At 43.1% G+C, this 24,394-nt stretch overlaps 2 protein-coding genes across 3 annotated transcripts in view; one reads left to right on the top strand and one right to left on the bottom strand.

The window, feature by feature from the left end:
- CCDC90B (coiled-coil domain containing 90B) overlaps nt 1–7,453 on the top strand; it is a 19,189-nt gene extending 11,736 nt beyond the window's left edge. For both annotated transcript variants that reach the window (XM_032770670.2, XM_075061776.1), the window contains exons 4-9: nt 812–913; nt 1,661–1,702; nt 1,792–1,863; nt 1,953–2,006; nt 4,061–4,175; nt 6,073–7,453. In XM_032770670.2, coding sequence (XP_032626561.1) covers nt 812–913; nt 1,661–1,702; nt 1,792–1,863; nt 1,953–2,006; nt 4,061–4,175; nt 6,073–6,128 — 441 coding nt within the window. In that variant the 3' untranslated portion in view covers nt 6,129–7,453. The remainder of the gene's footprint in view (nt 1–811; nt 914–1,660; nt 1,703–1,791; nt 1,864–1,952; nt 2,007–4,060; nt 4,176–6,072) is intronic.
- Nucleotides 7,454–9,386: 1,933 nt separating this feature from the next.
- On the bottom strand, nt 9,387–23,025 carry LOC116819158 (ankyrin repeat domain-containing protein 42-like). Its single transcript, XM_075066726.1, has 3 exons — nt 22,865–23,025; nt 17,469–17,631; nt 9,387–10,927 (listed from the first exon to the last, which is right to left on the bottom strand). The coding sequence occupies exons 1-3, from the start codon at nt 23,023–23,025 to the stop codon at nt 10,832–10,834; spliced, it is 420 nt and encodes a 139-aa protein (XP_074922827.1). The 3' UTR covers nt 9,387–10,831.
- Between the last annotated feature and the right edge of the window lie 1,369 nt (nt 23,026–24,394).

The following is a 24,394-nucleotide window of genomic DNA, read 5'->3' on the forward strand; positions in this document are numbered from 1 at the left end:
AAAAACGTTAAAATGTATTACTGGCACACGAAACCTTAAATTAGAGTGAATAAATGAAGACTCAGCACACAACTTCTGAAAGGTTGCCGACTCCTGGTCTAGGACCTTTAAGTATCATAAGATCCTGGGGTCAGTTAGGTTTTTTGCTCACTTCAAATCTAAGGGTTCCTATTATTTTTTAAAATTCTAAGTTAAAGTGAATTTAGTGCTTGTGAAAGTGGCAGCTTAGCAGTGCTGGAAGCTGAACTCTGTCCACATAATAGTTTAGTCAATGAGCTTTCCCACAATGCCTTGCCGATGTGCCTCATCACATTGGGGTGAGAGGGTAATTTGGTATCCATAACCATTCAGTCCTTGGCTTCTTACCCAATCCTTATAGCAAAGAGGACTCATTAGTGCTAAATATGATGGTGTCCACTAGAAACTGGACTGAGACCATCAGCACATTTCATATGGGCATCAAAAGTAAGTGGTGACTGAAGGTTCAACCAGGGAATTCTGGTCTATTTTACTGACCAACTGTGTGGACCTGTGGCTTTTCTACCTTAGTTTTAGAATTATTCTATAAAACAGCAAGAGTAATGGTTCTGAATCCCTTGAACAAACTCCAGGTTTTCATTGTCTGTTACTGTATGACTTTAATTTTTTTATTTTATTTTATGCTCGATAGTCACCAGTTAATGATTTCATGCACAACGAGACTTTGCTTTCTGTGACCTAAGCATCTCTCTTTCTTCTTGTTGAAATGCAATGCTTGTAAAGTTCTTAGCATTTCTTAACAGTTCTGAGTGATTACTGTATTATTTCCTAGGAAATAACTCTGCAGCAAATAATGGCGCATTTGGATTCTATTCGGAAAGATATGGTAATCCTAGAGAAAAGTGAATTTGCAAACCTGAGAGCAGAAAATGAGGTACTACTGAATCTTTGTAACTGAACAGATAAATTGCAAAATATGTTGAGAAGTATTCTTTTGGAACAAACTATTTAGATATAAGCAAGCACTGATACTTTCACCAGTACTGAAAACTTAGTTTTCTTGTCCTTTAAAAATTAACAATCTGTCTGTGACTCTGCCTTGTAAGTGGCATGTGTTGTGTTCATGTAAACATGAGTTTGAAATACAGATTCACATAATTCCCACAGAAGAAAACAAACCCATGTTTAAATCCCTGAATTGTCTGATGTACTTTCATTTAAGGCCTATTACCATTATTTAATGCTGGAAAAGTGTGTAGGTCTTTGAGACACAGAATTCAACAAAACTTTGTGACTTAGATATTTTTACTTCACTTTCCTTTTCCTGAGAGCATTTTGTATATTCATGGATGTATTTCCACTATTGTTAGGATATATGAGTCAACATTCAGAATGACAAGATGCTTAGGTGCACTATCAATAGACATTGATCCACTTGGTTTTATCAAATTTCAAATAGATCTAGATATCAGACATAATTGATATTAGAAATTTGACTAATCTAATCTGAGACAGACAGGTCCATCCATAAAAAGATTTATTCCTGAAATACCATAATTTTCAGTGATCCAGGTCAGTCAGTTTAACAAATAATATGTGATAGCAATGATCTGACTATCCAACTAAAATGGTTAGTCATTTACATATTCTGTAAAACTGTCTTTTTTTTCTTTGTACCTAGAAAATGAAAATTGAGTTGGATCAAGTTAAACATCAGCTAATGGTAAGTAAACAGTAAGTACCATATTATATTAGAGTCTAATATTCAGGGAAGTGTGTAATTAGTTTATTTTATCTTTGCTTGTTTTGAAGAATGAAACCAGTAAAATCAGAGCTGATAATAAGCTGGACATAAATCTGGAAAGGAGCAGAGTGACAGATATGGTAAGCTGTTTGTTTTTAAAAGATGTCTCTATCAATTGTTTGCCATATTCCATTACTGAGATTGTAATTTCTCCCTTCTTAATCTGTAGTTCACAGATCAGGAAAAGAATCTAATGGAAGCAACTACAGAGTTTCATAAAAAAGTGAGTAAGAGCTGTTCTTTAATAATAATTGACAATTTTATATTATGGACCCAGTCCTGTCTTCCTCGTGTACACACAATTCTGACTGGAGTTAGCAGGATTTTGTCTGTACAAGAAATGAAAAATACCACATGACTTAAACCTGTGTTTCTTAAGCACACATTAAAATACTCATATATACATGTACAAGTATAAATATCTAAACTGGATCATGTTCTAATGCATCCAATCTGCTTCCTTTGAAATAAACTCTTTTTGCATAAAATTTTAGAACATTATTCATGACTTTTCAATGCCAGTTATTGTGCTTTTGTATTTTAGTTGTATTCTGTATTAACATTTCTAGCACAAATAACTCTCTACAGTTTATATTTATTTTAGTGAAGATTTGTACTCTCAGTGAACATCAGGAACCTAGGTCCTTCACGCTTGGTCAGAATTTTCAAACCTACTCTCTACCGTGTTCTGTCCTTGGCCACCATCCTTCTCACTCTTTATGCTTCAGTCACTCACGTGGTTGCACCTCCCATCAGTACACTGTTGGTTCACAGGTCTGCCTCTCCACTCCTGACTTGTCTCCCTTCATTCAGTCCTTCATCTTTAGCCTGTTTTATTAGTTTCTCCCCGGATGTCTGATCATCAAACTCCACACAGCCAAAACTGCTCCTGACTTTTCCTCTCAAACTCTCCCCATTCTCTAAGTTCTCTGGGACTGCTACCAACGCTAGCATTTTCCATGTCACTCAGGTCTTTGACTCCTCACTCTTTTGCCTTACACATTAGCACTATCTAACTTCCCACTTCATCCGTAGTATTTCTAATGGAATTTGTGGGTACTTGACACTTCAGAGAAAATCAGGCCACTTTTTATTTAGGTGCTTAAACATGGTCAGCATTGCAGTTAAACTGATACAGGACTTACTGTACCATGTTTCCACAGTAAAATATACGGGAATTTAATTAATTAAACTCTCTAGACAAAATAAATGGTTATTTCCCTTCCTGCTATGTGTTGTGTATGTTTTGTAGCCAGTAACTGCTCTGTGGAAGGTCTTAAATATGCTGTTTGAGCGATGAAACAGGTCTCTCTGTTGAATGGTTAGAAGAAGTGTAATGTGCTAAATCAAGGTCACTGCTAGGTAGACAATATAACATAAGATACAAACCCTTAAGCTTCTGGACATAGCCAATTGCGAACTGACTGCGGTTAGGAAGAAATTTCCTCTTTTGGACAGATTTCTTAACTATCCGCTGTAGAGTTTCTTATACCTTTCTCTGAAGAATGTTACTGGCCATTGTCAGGGCAGGATGCAGACAAAATGGAGCATAGGTCTGAATTCATAAGGCAGTTCATGGAAGGGGAGGGGAATATTTTTTTCAAGTTAATCAAAATATACATCTATGTTGAATGTGCCTCATAGACAGATTAGTTTGGGCATTTGACGTGCACATCACGTTGAACTCAATTTTAGCTTTTTCTTTGCTATTCCCCTTTCAGAAGCATTCTTCAGTTGCATTACATACTGCTCTGCTCATCTTGTAAATTTGACACCATCAGCTCAGGATTAAACAAAAACTGTGAATGGCTAGCCAACTACAAAAACATCCTCCCTTGGTTTTTCAACACCCTCAGCTGCTAGAAGAGGACCTCATTCCTCCCCTGATTGAACTAACCTCATTATCTCTAGCCTGATTCTGGCTTGCATATATATACCTGCCTCTGGAAATTTCCACTACATGCATCGACGAAGTGGGTATTCACCCACGAAAGCTCATGCTCCAATACATCTGTTAGCCTATAAGGTGCCACAGGATTCTTTGCTGCTTTTACAGATCCAGACTAACACAGCTACCCCTCTGATACTCATCTTGTAAGTTCACTTATAGGCTACACGTCTTAATTCAACAAGAGTTTTAAGATTCCTCATTTAAATGGATTTTTCTCTTTATGTAGTATAGCTGACAACGTTGCTATCTGTTTTTTGTTTTGTTTTTTTAAGTTGAGGGAGCAGGAGGATGAGACCCATACATATGCCATGTGTAATGTATTTCAGGATTCGAGTACCAACAGTGCTATTGCAGAAATCAGTAATAAAATTGATACACAAATAGCCTCCTTAAAAACTCTCATGGAATCGAATAAACTGGAGACGATACGTTATTTGGCAGGTATGTTGGTGGGGAGGGGCATTAATACTATAGTGTGTTTCAAAAATGTAAAATTTGATTCAAAGTGCGGGTTTTAGGAAGCTCAGTTCTTGGAAAGCTCCTTTGGTAGCCTGGTCGTAGTTCCCGAGTTCATTCACATTAAAACATGCGCAGCAAACAAAATGAGTATGTGTATATACATAATTATGAAGATAAGACCATAGACGTACCTCGCAAGAGGACAAATTAAAGATATGGTCTCTAGGCTGAAGAGTTTAGTCTCAATTCGGGTGTGGCAAGGGATCAAGTAAATGATGGGAAAGATTGAAGCAAAAGGAAGTGAACATCTCTTGTTTAGCTTTAATCATAATTTACAAAAGGATTATTTGACATAAATCATGGGTCAGCAGAACACTTGAGGGGGTTTGTCGCCAACTTCAATGAGATCACAATTGGGCCCAAAATTGGGATAGGAGGGACGTGAGTACAGGATATAAAAACTGCTTCCCAGGACATTCATCCTTGCCACAGTTAGCGAGCTCCTGCTGCAGAGGTGCTCCAGTGAAAACCATCCTGGGCCCCCCATAGCCACGAAAGAATTGTTCTGAGCCCTAAAGCTTATCTATAGGGAATGAAGTGGTATATTCACATATCCATGTTGTCTGATGTGGTAGTAGTTTGAGTTGGCTTGCTCTAAAAAGTCATAAAAGCTTATGACTTCTGTTGCAAGGACGTACTGATATGTAGGGAGATTTTGACCTCGATCAACGTACCTTAACCACAGCAGCAGTAAACTTCCCAGTCAAGTTTTCAAAGAAACATACTTTCAATTTGGTAATTTATGTAAGCTTTAAAGAAAACAAATTGAGCTCAGATGAGATTGGCAAATGGATCTGCCTGTAGACAGGGAAAATTACACAAAATTGGAGGTGGGTGAAAGGGAAATAACCAAACAATTGTGGTAGTGAGAAAGCAAGTCCAACAATAAGAACTGAACATCTTAACATAAGAATGGCCATACTGAGTCAGACCAAAGGTCCATCCAGCCCAGTATCCTGTCTGCTGACAGTGGCCAAAGCCAGGTGCCCCAGAGGGAGTGAACCTAACAGGTAATGATCAAGTGATCTTTCTCCTTCCATCCATCTCCACCCTCTGAAAAACAACAGGCGAGGGACACCATTCCTTACCCATCCTGGCTAATAGACATTAATGGACTTAACCTCCATGAATTTATCTAGTTCTCTTTTAAACCCTGTTGTAGTCCTAGCCTTCACAACCCCCTCAGGCAAGGAGTTCCATAGGTTGACTATGCACTGTGTGAAGAACTTCCTTTTATTTGTTTTAAACCTGCTGCCATTAATTTCATTTGGTGGCCCCTAGTTCTTATATCGTGGGAACAAATAAATAACTGTTCCTTATTCACTTTCTCCACATCACTCATGATTTTATATACTGCTATCATATCCCTCCTTGGTCTCCTCTTTTCTAAGCTGAGAAGTCCCAACCTCTTTAATCTCTCCTCATGTGGGATCCGGTCCAAACCCCTACTCATTTTAGTTGCCCTTCTCTGAACCTTTGCTAAACTGCTGGTTCAACTAAAATAGAAAGAGTTGTTGAGATTTCATACATTCTGCTCTTAGCTACCCCAACATTGTACCAGTTATGTGTATATTAACTGAGTTCTCTCTCTTGGTTTGAAACATTTTTTTTATTGTTTAATGAAAATTTATCATAACTGCCCCAACCCCTAAAATAGTTTTTGTACCGAAAGGGTTGAAACTTAGAAAGAAGCACTTTTAAAATGTCTCGTATCATGTAGAGTTCTATGCATCCTTCTGTCTGTGGCAAAAATGAATTCCTTGCATGTAACACAAGGTGATATTGAGTGTTACATTAATTATTTCCTTTCTTTTTACAGCTTCTGTTTTCACTTGCCTAGCAATAGCACTGGGATTTTATAGGTTTTGGAAATAGACCCAGAAGAACTACTGCGCTACAAATAGAGGAAGAAAAGGCCGCCCGCATCATGGAACATCTGTTAGGTCATACTGTGTTTGCTATTTCGGGTATTCTTAGTGCCTTTGTTCTTATGTTGATTCTTAATACATACTAAAAAAATATTCTCTTCAATAATAAAGGTCAAAATAGTTAGGGGCAATAATAGGAACCTTTCCTTAACTTATAATGGATTCTTCAGTGGCCTTTTTTCAAAAACCTCATACAGAAGAAACACTGAATCTGTGTTTATATAAAATCAGAAAGTTTTTTGGTATAGGAACCAAAGAACATGTCCAATGATTAATTTTGGAAAGGTTCTTGTCTCACGTCCCTTCCAAAGAAAAGTGGTTAGCATCTGATGTGACCAAATGCTGCTCTGAAACGTCTGTGCATCTTAAACTATGGGAGCTGCATGTTTGTGTTCCATCCCGATTCTCCTCTCCCCTGCTGGCTGAGGTATGTCCATCTTTATAAAATAAAGCCTTTTCGAAAGGATCCTTTTCACAACATAAAGCTGAATCATATGGATTAAAAATGACCAGTAGCTGTAAGACTAAAAAGCCCACCCCTTCTTTGATAGTTTCCTCCACCCATACAACCAAACAAGTTTTTAATTCCCTTGTGTAAGGGGAAATGTCACACTGGCAATGTTTGTATAACTCCCTGAGCAAGACAAAGGTGGTCTTTTTGACTCCTTTCCGTTGCTGGAGATACAGAACTCACCTATCTGGTCCATATCCTTTACCTGAAAGCAGAATCTGCCTTGAAATGTGGAAATGTTACATTTCTTGCATGAAACTGCTGATGCTCCTGCCCTCAGATCCCTCTGGAAAGCAGGTGAGCACCACAATCCTTGGGAAATAAATTGGTCCCATTGACTGTCCTAAACCAAACTCAGATCATGATCTCTTTACTTTCTGCCAGTGGCTAATAAATTTCAACATTAAGACATGACAGGATGGGATGATATTTTTGTAGTGTTTAAGCAACCAATCATATTTTATTTAAGTCCTTGTCACGAGATTATTTTTCGTCACAAGTGTAATTAACAGTGTCGATGCTTAGTTCCGTTCACTACAGGTAACTGTTCCTATTGAGCAAATTTTAACTCTGCATAGTCTCTGTACAGGGGGGAGAGGTTTTGTATATAGTACAGTATAGAGGCATGTTCAGGTGACTGTGTCTTACTGTTTACAAATTGAATTTGCTAGTGTTCTGTGAATTTTACATTCTCTGTATGAAATTCTGGATTTAAACAGTCCCTTGTAGCATAATAAAATTGTTACATTGCTGTCCAAGAACTTTGAGTACAATTTACCAATTTGTAAAACTGAGAACCTCTTACAGTAAGAATAGTTATTCTCCTAAGACCTTAGGCGACTTTATTTATGTATTTTCCTTGTACGTGCTCTGTACCAAGAGAATTAATTACTTTTTTACCCCTTTGTATGATGGGTTTAGATGTATTACAAGTAAAGATTTTAGAGAATCACTTGAGCCTATTCTAAACACCATATTTATAGTTAGGGGGTCTACTTAAATCACAGAACAGTCACACATTTTTCGCAGGTTGGTCATGGCATAAATAGCAAATTTCGCAGATGTTTATGCCGTGACCAACCTACAGTGGGTTTCTCCGCAGTGTTTCTCAAACTGGGGGCCCTTGCAAGCCTGTTGTAGGAGGCTCATGGTACTGCCACCCTTACTCCAGCAGCTGTGCCGCCTCAAGCTGGGTGGCGAGAAAGTGGCAGCTGCTGGCTGGGTGCCCAGCTCTGAAGGCAGCTCCCTCACCAGTAGCAGCAGAGAAATGAGGGTGACATGGCATTGCCAGCCTTACTTCTGTGCTGCTGTTGGTGGTGGCGGCACTGCCTTCAGAGCTGGGTGCCTGGCCAGCAGCCACTGCTCTTCATTCTCCCTTAAGACTGTGCAGCCAGAGACCAGATTTCATCTTCCAGTGTACCTCAACCATTCCGTTTGCAGCATCCACATCTAACTGATCCATATAGGGTTCTTTGCAGTGATGAATACTACACAGATATTTGACACCAAAAATGTCTGTGGGCATATCTGGTGATCACATCTAGAGTTCTCTTCCACAGATCATGATTCATTTGCTCTCAATAGGTAGAAGCCAGGAGTTGCATTTCCCCCTGCTCTTATCTGCTCCTCAGTAATGGCTAATCAGCTTTAAGATTTGGTATCTGCCAAACTGACATACTGTAAGGAAAGATAGTTACATGTCTGAATTGGGCATAAGGGAATCTGAATTTAAGGCATCTGGAAGAAAGGGCAAGTTACTCCAAATTACTCTTCTCTGAAATTGGCCCATAATCTTTATTACCCAAAGAATCCTCAAAATAGAGCAATCACCACCCCCCTGTTCCTTAAACATTTCTCCGCCATACGTGACTGTTTCTCACGTGAAAGGCAACACTTTTATTTAATTCTTTGTTTTCCCCCTTCATAATCTTTTGTTAGTCTTCCCTAATGGCATGGAATTGAGTAAATTCCTACTCTGGGAGTATAGGTTTGTTGAATGGAATATGTGTCATTTCCATGTGCAGTACTCTCATTAAAACCAATGTAAGTTTTGAGAACAGCCTGATGGCAAGCTTGGCCTTAATGGCTGCAGAGGTAAATTGGGATCTAGGGAGCATTAGCTGTTTGGAACTTTCTGTCTGATTATTGTATGTTTTCTGTCATAGAACTTTTATTTTATTCACCAGCTTCCCTCAGCTTTCAGAGTTGTGTCTTCTTAGCTTATTTCTTTCTTGATTCTGAAGAATCTTTGTGGAGGGCTTGAGTTAAATTTAAAAGGTCTTTCTCCACTGCGCATCCTACTTTTGCAAAATAAATGGCCATTCCAGCAAAGGGTTGAAGCCAACAAGAGTCATTGGGCAGAAGTTGTATGCTTGGGGCCCACGTTTTATGGTGTATTTTCCTGACCTGCTGCTACGTGCCACAAGGGCCTCTCCCCAGAACTTCCCCTTAGGCTGTGATGAACCTTGCATCCAGGGGAAGTATATCCTCAGACATTAGGGACTGGAGCCTATCCATTTGTTTTCCCATTCAAACATTGTAACTATGGGAGGAGGCAGCATTGCAGTATTAAATGGGGGGGGTGTGTGTGTGTGATATATATTCCTGAAAACTATTCTAAGTATATTAGTAATAGTGTCCAGTTTTTGGCTTCTTATACTAAGTTTGGGTGAGGGGACCAGGAAATATTTTGGAAAATACCTGCCCTTTGATGTAATATATGTTCAAAAGGCAAAAAAATTTCTCTTTTGAAAATATTTTGATGACCCCTCAGGAAAAGTAATGTCAGCCCCGGGTGATCAGTCAGAAAAGTGAACTGCCTCGAATGCAGTGAAATCACCCTAACCTTCCGTTCAGTTTGATGGCAGAATTTTCACAAGAGATCGTGAGGAAGAGCCTTTTTGAGCATATTCCTCCTACAATTTAATTCATTTGTAGAGTGAAATCGGAGCTTATATTTAATACCTCTGTACAGACCAGCCAAAAGTCAGGATTGTTCTATGAATGTTTTGATTTATTTGGAAGTATAGCTACTTTATGTGACACTTAGGTTATAAAGTATTGCAAATGCAGCACAGTCACAACTAAGGGCCAAATTCTCTTTCCTCAGACTGATCTAGTCTTGTTGGTATCAGTGTTTTTTACACAGCTGTAATTTGGTCCTGAATGTCTCTGAGTGGTCTGGATAGTAAAACTGTCAACTCCTTTGTTCCCCTTTAACTGAAATCTTATTCCTCATGCAGTGAAATCAGTGTAAGGGAGTTTGCTGTTAAGTGATGATCATGTGGAGTTGGCACAGCCTGATTATTTACACAAGCAGGTATTTGTAGGGTGTATATATTGTCCTTAAGTTGCCCCATCTCTTTTCCTTCTGTCATTTGAATTATTTTCATATAAGTGACATATGAAAGATGTCAATGTCCATGTCTTAGTGAAGGACATGGAAGAGTTCGGGTAAACAAGAATACCTGGTCTGGAGGTTCAGTTAGAGCCACTCTCTGCACAAGTACTTAAGTCTCTATCTTCTGAGTATATGATGAAAATATGGGTAAAATTTTCAAGTGATTTAGGCACTCAAGTGCCTAATTTTAATTGAAAGTCAAGGGGACTTAGGAGCCTAGCTCACTTCTGAAAACTGAACTTAAATGCTTTTGAAAACTTTACCCTATATGATTTGCTAACCAGTCACTACCATGTGCCAGTACAGAAAAGAAAAAATCATTCACCATTTCAGAAAACAAAGTGTCTCCACACTAAGATTTATCTTTAAGCAAAGAACCCGGTACTTAGCTAGTTAAAACTACAAGGATCAGAAACCATACGTGGTGTACAACATTAAGCTGCAAATATGCTATATGCACACTTCTGTAGTATCTTGAAGCTTGCCTTCTACCAGTGCTATTACATAACATTTCCACTCCCTCTAGTGAAATATCAGACTGTGACTTACATAGAGAACTTTCAGAGAGAAATAAAAGGTAACCCTTGTTTAGCATGAGTTTAGCTCATGGCAATATTGTCTGAGATGTCCCTGTCCTGTCACTGTGAGAGAGCACTGCATTTCGTGTGCGAATGCCCTTCTCTAACACTCAGTCTGACAAGATGGATGTAAAAAAGACCAGCAACGCTCCATTCACGCCTCAGTATCGTCTCACAAACACTCCGCCTGGGCTGCCTGGTGGCTTTTTCTTCATTTTCTTTTTCTCTTTGCCTAAATCAGAGGCAGCCTCACCTTCCTAAAAAAAAGAATATAAAAGCCATTAAATTGCAGTCACTTACCTACACCTGCTTCCCTAGCAAAGGAGGATTTTAAAACACAAGCTCCTTTGAACGGTCCCAAAATGCTGTCTTACAGGATAAGAGAGATAATAAAAGCCAGGATCATGGCTTATTCTAACACCCAGTTATTGAGCCTGGCGTTTAGAAAACAAACCACTGGAATGACCCGTTTCTTATATCTCACTTTTCTTTCCTTCTTTCCCTCCAACCACCCTTCCAGCAATGTCTTCACCACTGGCTAGCTCATCTGATCTGCCTGCCCCCTGCTATTTGCCTAAGGTGAGGAATGAAGCAGCTAGAGGTGCCATCCCCCTATTAGACAACACTCCCTTTCTGGGATAGATGCACCTACAGCTCATAGATGTTCAGCTTCCTGCTCCTGTCGTGTGTTTTGAGAGGGCTGAAGACTTAAAAAAGTGTAGTTGATGCAAACTGACAGAATTTTATTCAGCTATGGTATGGTTCAGTGTTGACCGCAGGGCACCAAGAAGGCTGCAGAGTATACTGTAAGTGCCTCAGATAGACTCATAGGTCAGAAGGGACCAATATGATCATCTAGTCTGACCTCCTGCACAAGGCAGGCCACAAGAACCCTCCCATCCACTTTCTAACAACCCCGAACCCATGACTGAGTTATTGAAATCCTCAAAATGTGGTTTGAAGACCTCAAGCGCAGAGAATCCACCAGCAAGCACGACCGCATGCCCCACGCTGCAGAGGAAGGCGAAAAACCTCCAGGGCCCTGCAATCTGCCCTGGAGGAAAATTCCTTCCCGACCCCAAATATGGCGATCAGCTAAACCTGAGCATGTGGCAAGACTCACCAGCCAGCCACCCAAGAAAGAATTCTCTGCAGTAACTCAGTTCCATCCCATCCAACATCCCCATCACGACGCATTGAGCAGACTATCTGCTGATAATCCAAGATCAGTTTGCCCAAATGTAAACTATCCCATCATAACATCCCCTCCATATACTTATCAAGCTTAGTCTTAAAGCCAGATATGTCCTTTTGCCCCCACTACTCCCTCGGAAGGCTGTTCCAGAACTCACTCCCCTAATGGTTAGAAAACCTTTGTCTAATTTCAAGTCTAAACTTCCTAATATCCAGTTTGTACCCATTCGTCCTTGTGCCTACATTAGTACTAAACTTAAATATTCCTCTCCCTCCCAACGTTAACGCCCCCTGATATATTTATATAGAGCAAGCATATCCCCCCGGAGCCTTCTTTTGGCCAGGCTGAACAAGCCCAAGCTCTTTGAGTCTCCTTCATAAGGCAGGTTTTCATTCCTCGGATCATCCTAGTAGCCCGTCTCTGAACCTGTTCCAGTTTGAATTCATCCCTCTTAAACATGGGACACCAGAACTGCACACAATATTCCAGGTGGGTCTCCCCACCGCCTTATATAACGGTACTAACACCTCCTTATCCTTGCTGGAAATACTTCGCCTGATGCATCCTAAAACCGCATTTGCTTTTTAAACAGCCATATCACATTGGCGGCTCATAGTCATCGCTACTATCAACCAATACCCAAGGTCCTTCTCCTCCTCTGTCGCTTCCAACTGATGCGTCCCCAACGATATCTAAAATTCTTATATTAATCCCTAAGTGCATGACCTTGCACTTTTCACATATTATATTTCATCCTATTACTATTACTCCCAGTTTCAAGGTGGTCCAGATCTTCCTGAATAGTATCCCGGCCTTCTCCGTGTTAGCAATACCCCCCAGCTTTGTGTCATCCGCAACTTTTATTAAGGCACATTCCCACTCTTTGTGCAAGGTCAGTATAAAAAAGTTAAATAAGATCGGCCCAAAACCGATCCTTGAGGGACTCCACTAGTAACCTCCTTCCAGCCTGACAGTTCACCTTCAGTACGACCCGCTGGAGTCTCCCCTTTAACCAGTTCCTTATCCACCTTTACAACTTTCATATTCATCCCCATCTTTTCCAATTTAACTAACATTCCCCATGCGAACCGTGTCAAACGCCTTACTGAAATCGAGGTAAATTAGATCTACCGCATTTCCTTTATCTAAGTAATCCGTCACCTTCTCAAAGAAGGAGATCAGGTTGGTTGGCACGATCTAACCTTTAGTAAATCCATGTTGCAATTCGTCCCAATTACCATTGACCTCTATGTCCTTAACTACTTTCTCCTTAAAATTTTTCCAAGACCTTACATACTACAGACGTCAAGCTAACAGGCCTATAATTACCCGGATCACTTTTATTCCCTTTTTTAAAAATAGGAACTACGTTAGCAATTCTCCAGTCGTACGGTACAACCCCCGAGTTTATCGATTGCTTAAAAATTCTCGCTAACGGGCTCGCAATTTCACGCGCCAGTTCCTGAACATCATTAATACTTTGGTGTTTGTCCTTAACAACCAAGTCTTAATTTCAAACCCAACCTTGTTCTTTTCATTAGAGACATTTAAAATACTATAGGCATTTGGGAACTTCCTCAAAAATTACCTGGGTTTTTTTGGTGTTTTTTTTCATCTTTAAGCGAGAAGGTCTATTGCTGAGTTGGGGCAACAGGGACATTTGTGTGGCGCTCAGAGATTGCATTATCTCTGCGTATGCCAGAGATTGAAATAGAACTGGGGCCTTAAGCTGTCTTTATTAAACCAGCGCATTCACCCAGCCCCTCAATGTTAGTGGAGCCTGAAATACCCCTGAAAGTTGAGTCAGGTCTATATCAAAATGAAATATTAGCAAGAATATCAATTTCATGGGTAGTGTTTTGACATTTTGATTTATGAGGCTATGGATAATACAAATGTGGTACTTTAGTCACATGCCAAGATTTACAGGGTCAGACAACGCTGCCCTGGTTTACTGCTGTACTTGGGATTGTCTCAGTTGCTATCTACATTTGGTTTAATTCTGGAGCCAAGCAGGAGGAGATGGGAAATTCCAAAGATGAAAGCTCAATCACTCACCTCTGATGTGGGTTAGTGGCGGCAGCGTCCTCTACTGGATCATAGCAGTGTAAAACCAGAAAGGACCCCTTGGTCTGGTACAGAGGAGGATTTGAAAATTAATCTGCCTCAGTGGAAGAAGTTCCCGTTCCCCTGTCTGAGGAGCTATTGAAGTGGCTACCCCTGTTAAACTGCAGCTCAATTGTTCCCTTTCAGAGAACTGCTATAAGAGAGTAAAATACACCTCTGATGTAGCTGCATTGAGTTAAATTGACTGATACAACTGCTAGAATAGCCCCAGGTTTTCCAAAACTCCCTGGTGAGCTGGTGTCCTAGCCCATGCCCCAGGATTGTGTCATAGAAGCAGAAAGTGGTGGCTTTTCAGGAGCACTGTAGGGAGGGAGCAGCAGGCAAGGAGAGGAGCTTAGATGGGATGCAAAGATGGGGCAGTGTGTGGGAGCAGCCATGGGTGAGGGAGGGAGAGAAGTAGGGAAGCAGCCATGAAGGAGAAGGCACGGTGAGGGAGAGAAGTGGGGAAGCAGCCATGAAGGAGAAGGCATGGGGAGGGCATGAGGGGAGTAGAAGCAGTCATGAAGAGAGTAAGGTTGAGAAGCTAGTTGAAGAGATGTGGGATTCGCTATGAGATAGAAAGTATGGCGGTTAGTGAGAAATGGGACAGTTATGAATACAGGTTATGCAGTGGGGTGAATGCAGTTACCAATGGGGCCTGTGGCATAGTGAGATTGAAGGGGACATAGATTAGAGTTGGGCACAGACATGGAGCAATTTTATAGCCACTGGTGGCTATGGCATGAGTAGGATTTCCAGGTGAGAGTGTACTATGACAGGGTCTGGCCAGATGGCTACAGGAGAGTGATCGAAGGCAGATATATTAGCCCTAGGTTAAGTAGGTCCCCTTTCCCTGCGTAAGGTAATAGGGAAGGTTCCAGGAGCTCTCTGGAAACAATTAAGGCAGACAGGCTGATTAGAACACCTGCAGCCAATCAAGAAGCTGCTAGAATCAATCAAGGCAGGCTAATCAGGGCACCCAGGTTTAAAAAGGAGCTCACTTCACTTTGTGGTGTGTATGTGCAGAGCTGGGAGCAAGAGGTACAAGGAGATGTGGATGTGCTGCTGGAGGACTGAGGAGTACAAGCATGATCAGACACAGGAGGAAGGTCCTGTAGTGAGGATAAAGAAGGTGTTTGGAGGAGGCCATAGTGAAGTAGCCCAGGGCGTTGTAGCTGTCATGCAGCTGTTACAGGAGGCACTATAGACAGCTGCAATCCACAAGGCCCTAGGCTGGAACCCAGAGTAGAGGGTGGGCCCAGGTTCCTCCCAAAACTCCAAGCTCCTGGTCAGACACAGAAGGAATTGACCTGGACTGTGGTCTCTACCAGAGGGGAAGATCTCTGGGCTGTTTCCTGACCCACATGGTGAATCTGTGAGGCGAGAAAATTCACCAATAAGCACAGGACCCACCAACGTAGAGGAGGAAATTTGTCACAGTACCCACATAAAACCCACTCCTTCTTAATTGCCTAGTCTTGCTGCCAGTCTCAACAGATACCCATGAAGACTCAGCTAACGTCTCACCATGAGAAACAGTGGGCAGCTCCAAGTTAGGGCTGAGGCCTGGGACAGCAGTGTGGGAAAGGTGCTGCTGCAGCTGCAGTCTGTGCAATATCTGCCTTGAGAGTAAATGAAGAACTTGGTCTCTGATGCTGTTAATTAGGCACCAGCATGAAATTGCATATTGATGCTTGACAAAGTTTAGGGTGCTGGTGAGTTGAGACCACTCGCTACCATGTGGACAAGAACTCTCTCATTGTTTCCTTGTGATTCCCCATCTCTCTGGATCCACCTGTTGTCTGTCTCTTATAGATAAATTACAAGCTCTTCCGGGCAGGGACTGTTTTTGTTCTGTGTCTGTGCAGTGCCTAGCACCACAGGGTCCTGATCCATGCCTCAGAAGCCTAGGTGCTATAATATACAAATAATATTATAGAAGCCATAATGAATTAAATGTGACACAAAATAACTGAACATTCCGAACTGCAATTGTGATGTAATATTAGCCTCTGGCCAGAAGATGGCAGTGAAAGAATTAAACCAGGGGTTCATTGATATATGTGGAACTATGCGGGCAAGTTTCAGGCAAGGCTATGTACACACAAAACTAGTGAATAGTACTTAGCCCTTCCGTCCCTGGGGATGAGAGCACTTTATTCCGCCTTAGCCAAACAGGAGAGGTGGGAGCTGGGCATGTGGCTGTGGTCTGTTTAGTTTACCCTATTCCTGACCCTTCAGTTCTCATTGCTTTGCCGAAAGTTCCATTGAAAATGCATAACTCCTCTTAGCTGGTGGGAGGAAGCTGTGGATTTAAGCTGCCTGAATGGGGAGTGCTGGGGCTTTGGCTACCTGAGAAGGCAGATTTGGGATTGTGCAGTAAACACATGATCTTGTTTTTTCTGCTACACTAACCACTAGTGAAATAGTTAATGTGAAATTTAAATTGCCATAATTGGCTTCAGAGTTAAGACATGGGAGCAGTTCACACCTGACTTAGCTAGTGTAGCAGGCTGTCTACATGCTCTAGAATACAACACTGCATTGATTGTACCAGAGGTGGGCAAACTACAGCCCGCAGGACTGTCCTGCCTGGCCCTTGAGCTCCCAGCCCCACCCCTGCAGCCTCAGCTCACTGTGCCACCAGCACTCTGGTGAGGAGCAGGGCGGTTGAATAAGGGGCGGGGGTTCCGCGAGGCAGTCAGGGGATGGGGAATGGGGAGGTTGGATAGGTATGGGAGTCTGGGGGGGCCTGTCGGGGGTGGGGGTGTCGCTAGGGGCAGTCAGTGAACAGGGAGCAGGGGGGATTGGATAGGGGGTGGGGCCTCAGGGGGGTGATTAGGGGCAGGGAGTCCCAGGAGGGGGTGATCAGGGTGGGAGGTGGGATGGGGGGTGGAGGGGCAGGCTGTTGAGGAAGGCACAGCCTTCCCTACCCAGCCCTCCATACAGTTTCGGAACCCCGATGTGGCCCTCGGGCCAAAAAGTTTGCCCACCGCTGATTCATACTCTGTTTTTGTGGGAAACATTTTCTTTGTGTGCAGGGCTAGAAACTAGGGGGAAGAGCGGGAAGAAAGCAGGGACTGTGGACCAGAGTTCTGTAGCAAGGGATGGATTCTGTGGTATATGCCAGGGCTCCCACATAATTGTCTGTTCTTGTTGGGGAGGAGGGGAGCTGGCTTTTTTTCCCCCAAACTTTCTGAAGCAGCATGTGGGGCAATTATCATGTACCAGAGTTCCGTGTTGTTTATATCTAGGGGTTGGGTCCAGGCCTATGGCCAATACTAACATCAAGGCAGATAGCTGTGCACCTGTCTGGCTACAAATGGTGGCTGTAAGGAAGAGCAATCCTTTCTGTCTGAGCATCCTCTTTGCTCTTCGGAGGTGCTGACCCAGGTGGACACAACAGATGCTGCTGGTGTCTTTAGGCAACTGAGGTATATGTTGCTAATGAACCTTGTACCTTTTCATGTTTTTCACACATTCCCCAAAGCAGTCACCTGAGGGCAGACACTCACCCCAGAGATAGTGGGTGTGAGCTGCAGTTTCTCCAGACACTCTTTGAGGTGGCTTGTCTCTGCTCGGTATTCATCCAGCTGACGCTCCAGCTTCTCTCGACGGACTCGCTCGTATTCTAGCTGGGCCTCCAGCTCTCTAATCATCCTGCCAAATGCAAAAATAAGGCAAACCAAGTCTGATGAAATGCTGTTAACTATGTCAGTTCCTGCCTCTGTTACTCTGTGGTGGCCCAAAAGGAGGGTGCAGGCACTATCCTGCTGCTACAGGGCAAGATAGCTTATGGGGGCCTGGGGGAGATACACCTGGAACTGCCTTTCCTCCTGGGTCCCCAGTATCTGCTGCCAACACTAGCATAAATACAGGAAGGCCACAGTCCAACCCTTGGTGGCCTTTTATCAGCGAAGATGATTATTTAAGCAACAATGGCATGCTCTGTGTTGTAAAAAAAATTCAAGGGAGACATGTTCCCTGCTCTGATGAGTGGGAAACCTCTCTGGGACTATGGAGAAACATGACACACATTAGCCAGTGCCTGACCTTGCACCACAGGGGACTCTCCACTGGAATCCTACTCACCTACAGCACTAGGTGGCGAGAAGAGAGAGAAGCTCTTTACTGCTGTCAGAAGCCAGGTCTACACACATGTAAGCTGGGTCTGAATGAACTCTCCCCTGACATCTAGTGATGAGCTGGGGGGAGAAGACTTCAGGAACAGACCGTATTTGCATAGATGCACTACTCCTGCTAGGTATGCAGCCAATGCAAAGTGATCACTTTTAACTAGCGGTGTGTTACAAATCACTTTACATAAGGACAGCCATACTGGGTCAGACCAAAGGTCCATCTAGCCCAGTATCCTGTTTTCCAACAGTGGCCAATGCCAGGTGTCCCAGAGGGAATGAACAGAACAGGCAACCACCAAGTGATCCATCCCCTATTGCCCATTCCCAGCTTCTGGCAAACAGAGGCTCGGGACACTTCAGATCAAGGTTTTGCATGTCTGCCCATCCTGGCTAATAGCCATTGATGGACCTATCCTCCAGGAACTTACCTAGGTTGGGGTGGTTGGGTTTTTTTTTAAACCCTGTTATAGTCTTGGCCTTCACAACATCCTCTAATGAGTTCCACAGATTGAATGTGCATTGTGTGAAAAAATACTTCCTTTTGTTTGTTTTAACCTGCTGCCTCTTAATTTCATTTGATGACCCCTGGTTCTTGTGTTATGTGAAGGAGTAAATACACTTCCTTATTTACTTGCTCCACACCACTCATGATTTTATAGACCTCTATCATATCTTCCCTTAGTCATCTCTTTTGCGAGCCAAGAAATCCCAGTCTTACTAATCTCTCCTCGTATAGCAGCCATTCTGTACACCTAATCAATTTTTTTGCCCTTTCCTGAACCTTTTCCAATTCCAATATATTTTTTTTGAGATGGGGTGACCAGATCTGCACACAGTATTCAGGATGTGAGCGTACCATGGATTTATATAGAAAGCATATATTTATATTGAAAGCACTGAAGTATTGAAAGCAGGAGTAATGAAATCTTGTTATTGTACTAGTAAAGGGCAGCAGAACTGTACTTAACCTGCCCTTGATTGAGGGAGTTTCCCTAAATTGAACCTCGCTCGCTAAGCAGGGAGTAGGGATGATAAATCCCAGTGAAGTGGAGAGAGAGTTGGGATGGGTGTTTCTACCTAGTAACGTTGGCTGTCACTCAGGTGTTTTAGACACCAGTTGACCCTCCTCTCATCTCTCCACTGTTTAAAGATAGAACTGATTCGACTCAGTTGAGAATCCTTGTTTTGTTCTGTGATCACTGGAGCTGAAATCATTTAGGCTATGTCTACTCTAGAGACCTTACAGCATCACAGCTGAACCGATACAGGTGCACTGCTGTCAGATCTCTCGTGCAGCCACTCTATGTCGACAGGAAAGAGCTCTCCTGTTGACATAATAAAACCACCCCCAACGAGCAGCTGTACCTACATCATCAGAAGAAGCTCTCCCACCAACACAGTGGTGTGCACAGTACCACTCATGTCGGCGAAACTTATGTTGCTCGGGGATGTTTTTTCCCACACCCTTGAGCGACATAAGTTTTGCCAACATAAGTGATAGTATAGACATAGCCTAAGTTGGGCTGTGGGACAATCGGTGTGGTGGAAGACAGCCTGCTCTAGCAGTGTGATTCTCCACTACCTGCTGCCATCAAGGAGAGCTGGGTTGAGTGGAGGAACCTCAGAACATGACGAGGCAGTGGAGAGTGGTGGCAGCAGGATGTTGGCCAGCAGAGGCAGAGACTGACAGTGGTGACAGAGAGTAGCCAACAGCAGGAGGCAGTGACAGCAGAGTGAACCGTGGCCATGTCAGGACAGAGGCATCACTCCATACCTTCCCCTCACCCCACCCCAGGGTGGGAGGTGAACTCACGTGAACACACCGCTGAACTCTGGGTCTTTGCTGACCAAGGATAGCAACTGTGGGTGGGGTGCAGGGAGACGGGAGTGGCATGTTAGAGGAACATTTGGATGTCAGACTTTCACACCACAAGGTGAGAGACTGAGGCAAAGGACACCACCCAACGTAGTCTGGGATGGGTGTTTGCCCGTGGCCATGGGGTTTTGAATTGTGATTGTGGGGTTCTCTCAAATTAATGCTGGGTTCCTTTTCCCTTTTTATTAAAAGTTTTCTTTGCTATACACAGACTCAGTGCATGTGAGAGGGGAAGTACTAATGCTTAGAGGCAGCTGGGGGTTGTGGTTGGTTTTCCAGATTGCTGGGTGGAGGCTCAAGCCGATTCTATTTTCTGTGGTTAGGAGAAATGCCTAGACATTGAACCTGGCCCTTGTTGCTACCAAAGCCACCTGGCAGAAGCGTTATATATGTAAAGACTAAATCATGTTCATGAGTGATAAGTCACTCAGAACCTATGGCTGACATCACAGGCCCGAGCTGAAGGACAATAATAACCCTTAGCTGGCAGCAGACCAGTACTAAAGTTTATACTCAACAAAGACCAACCACTAGAGGGCACCATCATCCCACACACTGGAGCAGACCTGACAGCCTGTAGAGCAGGGTTACCCAAACAGTAGATTGTAGGAGGGGTCTAGGTCAGGAGTGGCCAAACTTACTGACTCTCTGTGCTGCATACAACAATCTTCAGAAGTGCAAGAGCCTGCAGGGATTTGGGGCTTCAACCCTGCAATTGCTCAAGTACCAAGCCCCAAGCCCTCCCTCTTGGCTCAGCAAAAGCCCGTACCCCACCACCCCACTGCAAGGCAGAGGTCCTGAGCTTCCCCGCCCCAGTCTGGGAGGTGGAGAGTTAGGGGTGCATGGAGTGGCTCTGCGAGCCACACTTTAACAGTAAAAGAGCCGTCTGTGGCTCACAAGCCACAGTTTGGCCACCCCTGGTCTAAGTGTTGCTCTCCCTGTGTGCTCTCACTTCGCATGGGGAGTGGGACTGGGCAGCAGGAGTGCGGAGGAAGTGCCTCCAAGGCATGCACAGGGCAGAGCTAGCTGCTGACTCTGGCCCCTTCCTCTGCGCAGCTGCTGCCTGCATCCCACTGCTCTCACTTCCCCTGGGCAGCAACAGCAGGGAGGAAGCAGCTGGAGTCAGTGAGTGAAGAGTCACAATCACGACCCAGCTGCAGGGGGAGGGGGACCACAGGAACAGGTGCGGCTGGGGGAAGCCAAGCAGAGGCCTTGGAGGGTAGGCTGGAGTAGGAGGAAAACAGAGGTAATGATGGATCCCCAAAAGAGACAAAATGCCATTGATGGCTTGTTTTACTAAAAAGTTTAGGAGCCTTACAAGAACGTGCCAGGCTGCATGCTCAGCTCCTGGCCACAACTAACATGACAAGAAAAATAACTGCAGAACCCAAGGGTTAGTACAAAAAGCTGAAGGTTCTTCCAAACTGGTTCCTTAAACAATGGGCGCTCAGGTGGCAGATCTTACATAGCAGTAGATGGTTCCCTTAAACTTTCCAAGCCTAAAGCTAAACCCCAAATAAGGAAGAGATTCAGAGCTGAACCACAATGTGTGTGTGGTTTACTATTGGTGAAGCTGCAGCAAGAGCTACTCAGCAATCCCTTTTTCAGTTTAGACATTCACATTTCATATCCTAGCGTTCTTATTGTGACCAGCTGTCTAATGTCAAACTGAAACGTCCATGTCTGAGTCTGTTCTCCCTCACGCCACCAAGAATCAACACAATCACACTGGGATAAGTTAGAAACACACAGCCTCTGTAAATTTAAATGGAAGAAATATAGTAAGTATTATCCCCATTTTATAGAAGGAAGTACTGAAGTTTGCCTGCCTGTCAGGTATGCTGAGCATCTAGAGCTCCCACTGAAATCAAGTGAAGTGCAGATACTCAGCACATCTGAAAATCAGGCCATAAGTGACTTGCTCTGCCACTGTGATATTTGGGGCTGGAGACCTGGGGCAGGTATCCTGATGCCAAGTGTCTTGCTGACAAGTGTTGAACAGAAGGAGCCAGATTGTTGCCAAGTCTATATGCTGACAAGGCGAAACTATGAGCTTTAGGATGAACTATGGCCTGAGTGGCTCCTTTGCTTGCCTATTTCACCCCAACTATTGAACACTGACTTAGAGCTGAAAGGGACCTTGTTAGCAGTCTCTTGAGTCATGTTTCTAATCTCACTGGTGACATCTTTTGCTCCTCACAAAGCAAAAGAGTCTCTGCCAGCCCTGCTGTCCACCTGCTATCCTGCTGTATGTTAGTTCCTTCCCAAACACACATCTTTTATCAGTGACTAACGATGCATTGGCTCAGGGATGCCAACAGACTGTAATAGAAAGAGAGAGAGAGAGAGAGAGAGAGAGTGTGGCTCTGCAGGGACTCAGGCCCAGACTTTAAAGATAATTAGGCATTGCTTCGCACCTGGGACATAGGATCCTAAGAGCCTAAGTCATTTTTGACAATGACACTGAGTGGAGCAATGTGTAACCACCTTTAAAACTCTGGGTAAGTAACCAGGTGTCCAGGAGTAAGTTGAAATAACCTATAAAAAGTGACACTGCCATTTAATATTTCAAAATCATAGCAAGACAGTATTGCACTTCCTTTAAACTCCAGACATTTAACAGAACATTTCTGTACAGTAATGAGACACTGGGGAATTAGGTGAACCTTATGGAAGTGGCTATAAGCCCACATATGCCTTTGCTGAGGTTTTTTAGACCTAGTAGCCATCTGATAAGTTTTTAACCAGAGCTGCTGCATTTGAAACATAATAAATAAATACAATAATAAGTAACACTAATACGTTCCACTCCTCTAGCTCCTTCCATCCATGGATCTCCACAGATTTTACAAACGTTACAGAGTTAATTGAATCTTACTTTTCAGCCTCCCTTTCTTCTTTCTTCTTCTTCCTCTCCTCTACAGTTATTCCTCCCAGCTGTTTGTAGTTGCTGTAGGCAATTTCTAGAAGTTGCCGAAGTTCTTCAATCTTTTGGTAGGCTCTTACTGCAAGACAGACGGTTCTCTGGGTAGCTAACATGAGTATGTGCATGAAGATGCTGGGTTTTCTGAATGTTGGGAGATGTTTTTTGGCAGTGGGATCGATTAGACTGTCGAACAGTCTCTCACGGAAATACATTTAAAACTGTATCTGACACATCAGTCAAAAAATGGGTGGGTAGCTATCATAGCTTTCCTACTCAGATTTGAACCTTAGCGTTCATAACTTGAGAAGCTAGCATAAACTCCTCTAAGCTTAATTACCAGCTTAGATTTGATATCGCTGCCACCAGCCAATTTCCAGTGTTTGGCTCACTCTGGTCTCCCCAAAACCTTCACGTGAACCCAAGACGCAGAGGCTCTGAGTCTTACCACAAAGGGAATAGAACCATCCCCACCTCCTCCCACCCAATTCCTCTCTGCTAACCTGAAGTTACTGAGCAACTCTTTATCACACATACCAAAGCATGCTCCTCTCTTCACAAAAGACAAACCCAAAGACAAGGAAACAGAAAAGATTCAATCTCTCTCCCCCGAGCTTCTTCCCGCCCTGGACCTAGGAGAGTAAAACACAGAGGCATCTCCCCCTCCCCCTGTCTTTCCTTCTCCCACAGAATTCCTGTGGCAACTAGAAACAAAAAATCAACAGTCTTAAAAAGCAACTATATAAAAAAGAAAAAGACTAGATACAGTTCTCGTAACCTAGATGGTAAGATACAGGTTTCAACTTATAGAAAAGATAACATAGAAAAGGGATAAACAGCCTTACCAAAACAATACAATTTAAAGTACTTAAGCCAATACATATCAAAGACCCACAAGCCAGATACACAGATGCAATAACAGCAACAATTAAAAGATTATACTTTGCTAACTTTGTACTTAACAACTGAAACAGAAGATTAGAAGGACTGGAAATAGACCCTCTCATAGCGAAAGAGCCAAGAACAGACAAAAGACCCAAGACCAAGAAACCCCCAAATCCATCCTTAAGCTTGAAAATCTGGTTTCCTGATTGGTCCTCTTCAGGTGTTTGGTTCCCTTGTTAACCCTTAACAGTAAAAGAAAACATTAACCTTTAGCTATCTGTTTATGACAGTAACTTAGTGGAGGGAGGAATAGCAAGTGGCCACCAAACCCTAGTAGTCTAATCCTTGACAGGCCGTTAGGGATCTGGGGCAAAATCGTCTGGGATAGATCTGCTTCAAGCAGGGGCTGGACTAGACCTCCTGAGGTCCTTCCAACCCATATCAAATACATAGGAACAATCCTGCGCTTTCCAGAGATACTAGTCTATCTCGTTTCTAACTTCATGATTAAATATTTTTCTGATTCACAAAATTTTAAAGCTCATTGGTACTGACAAAAACTGCAGCAGTAGGGAAAACTCTGCAACTAAAATATTGTGT

This window comes from Chelonoidis abingdonii, chromosome 1 (assembly GCF_003597395.2).
Source record: "Chelonoidis abingdonii isolate Lonesome George chromosome 1, CheloAbing_2.0, whole genome shotgun sequence".
Classification (NCBI taxonomy): domain Eukaryota; kingdom Metazoa; phylum Chordata; order Testudines; family Testudinidae; genus Chelonoidis; species Chelonoidis abingdonii.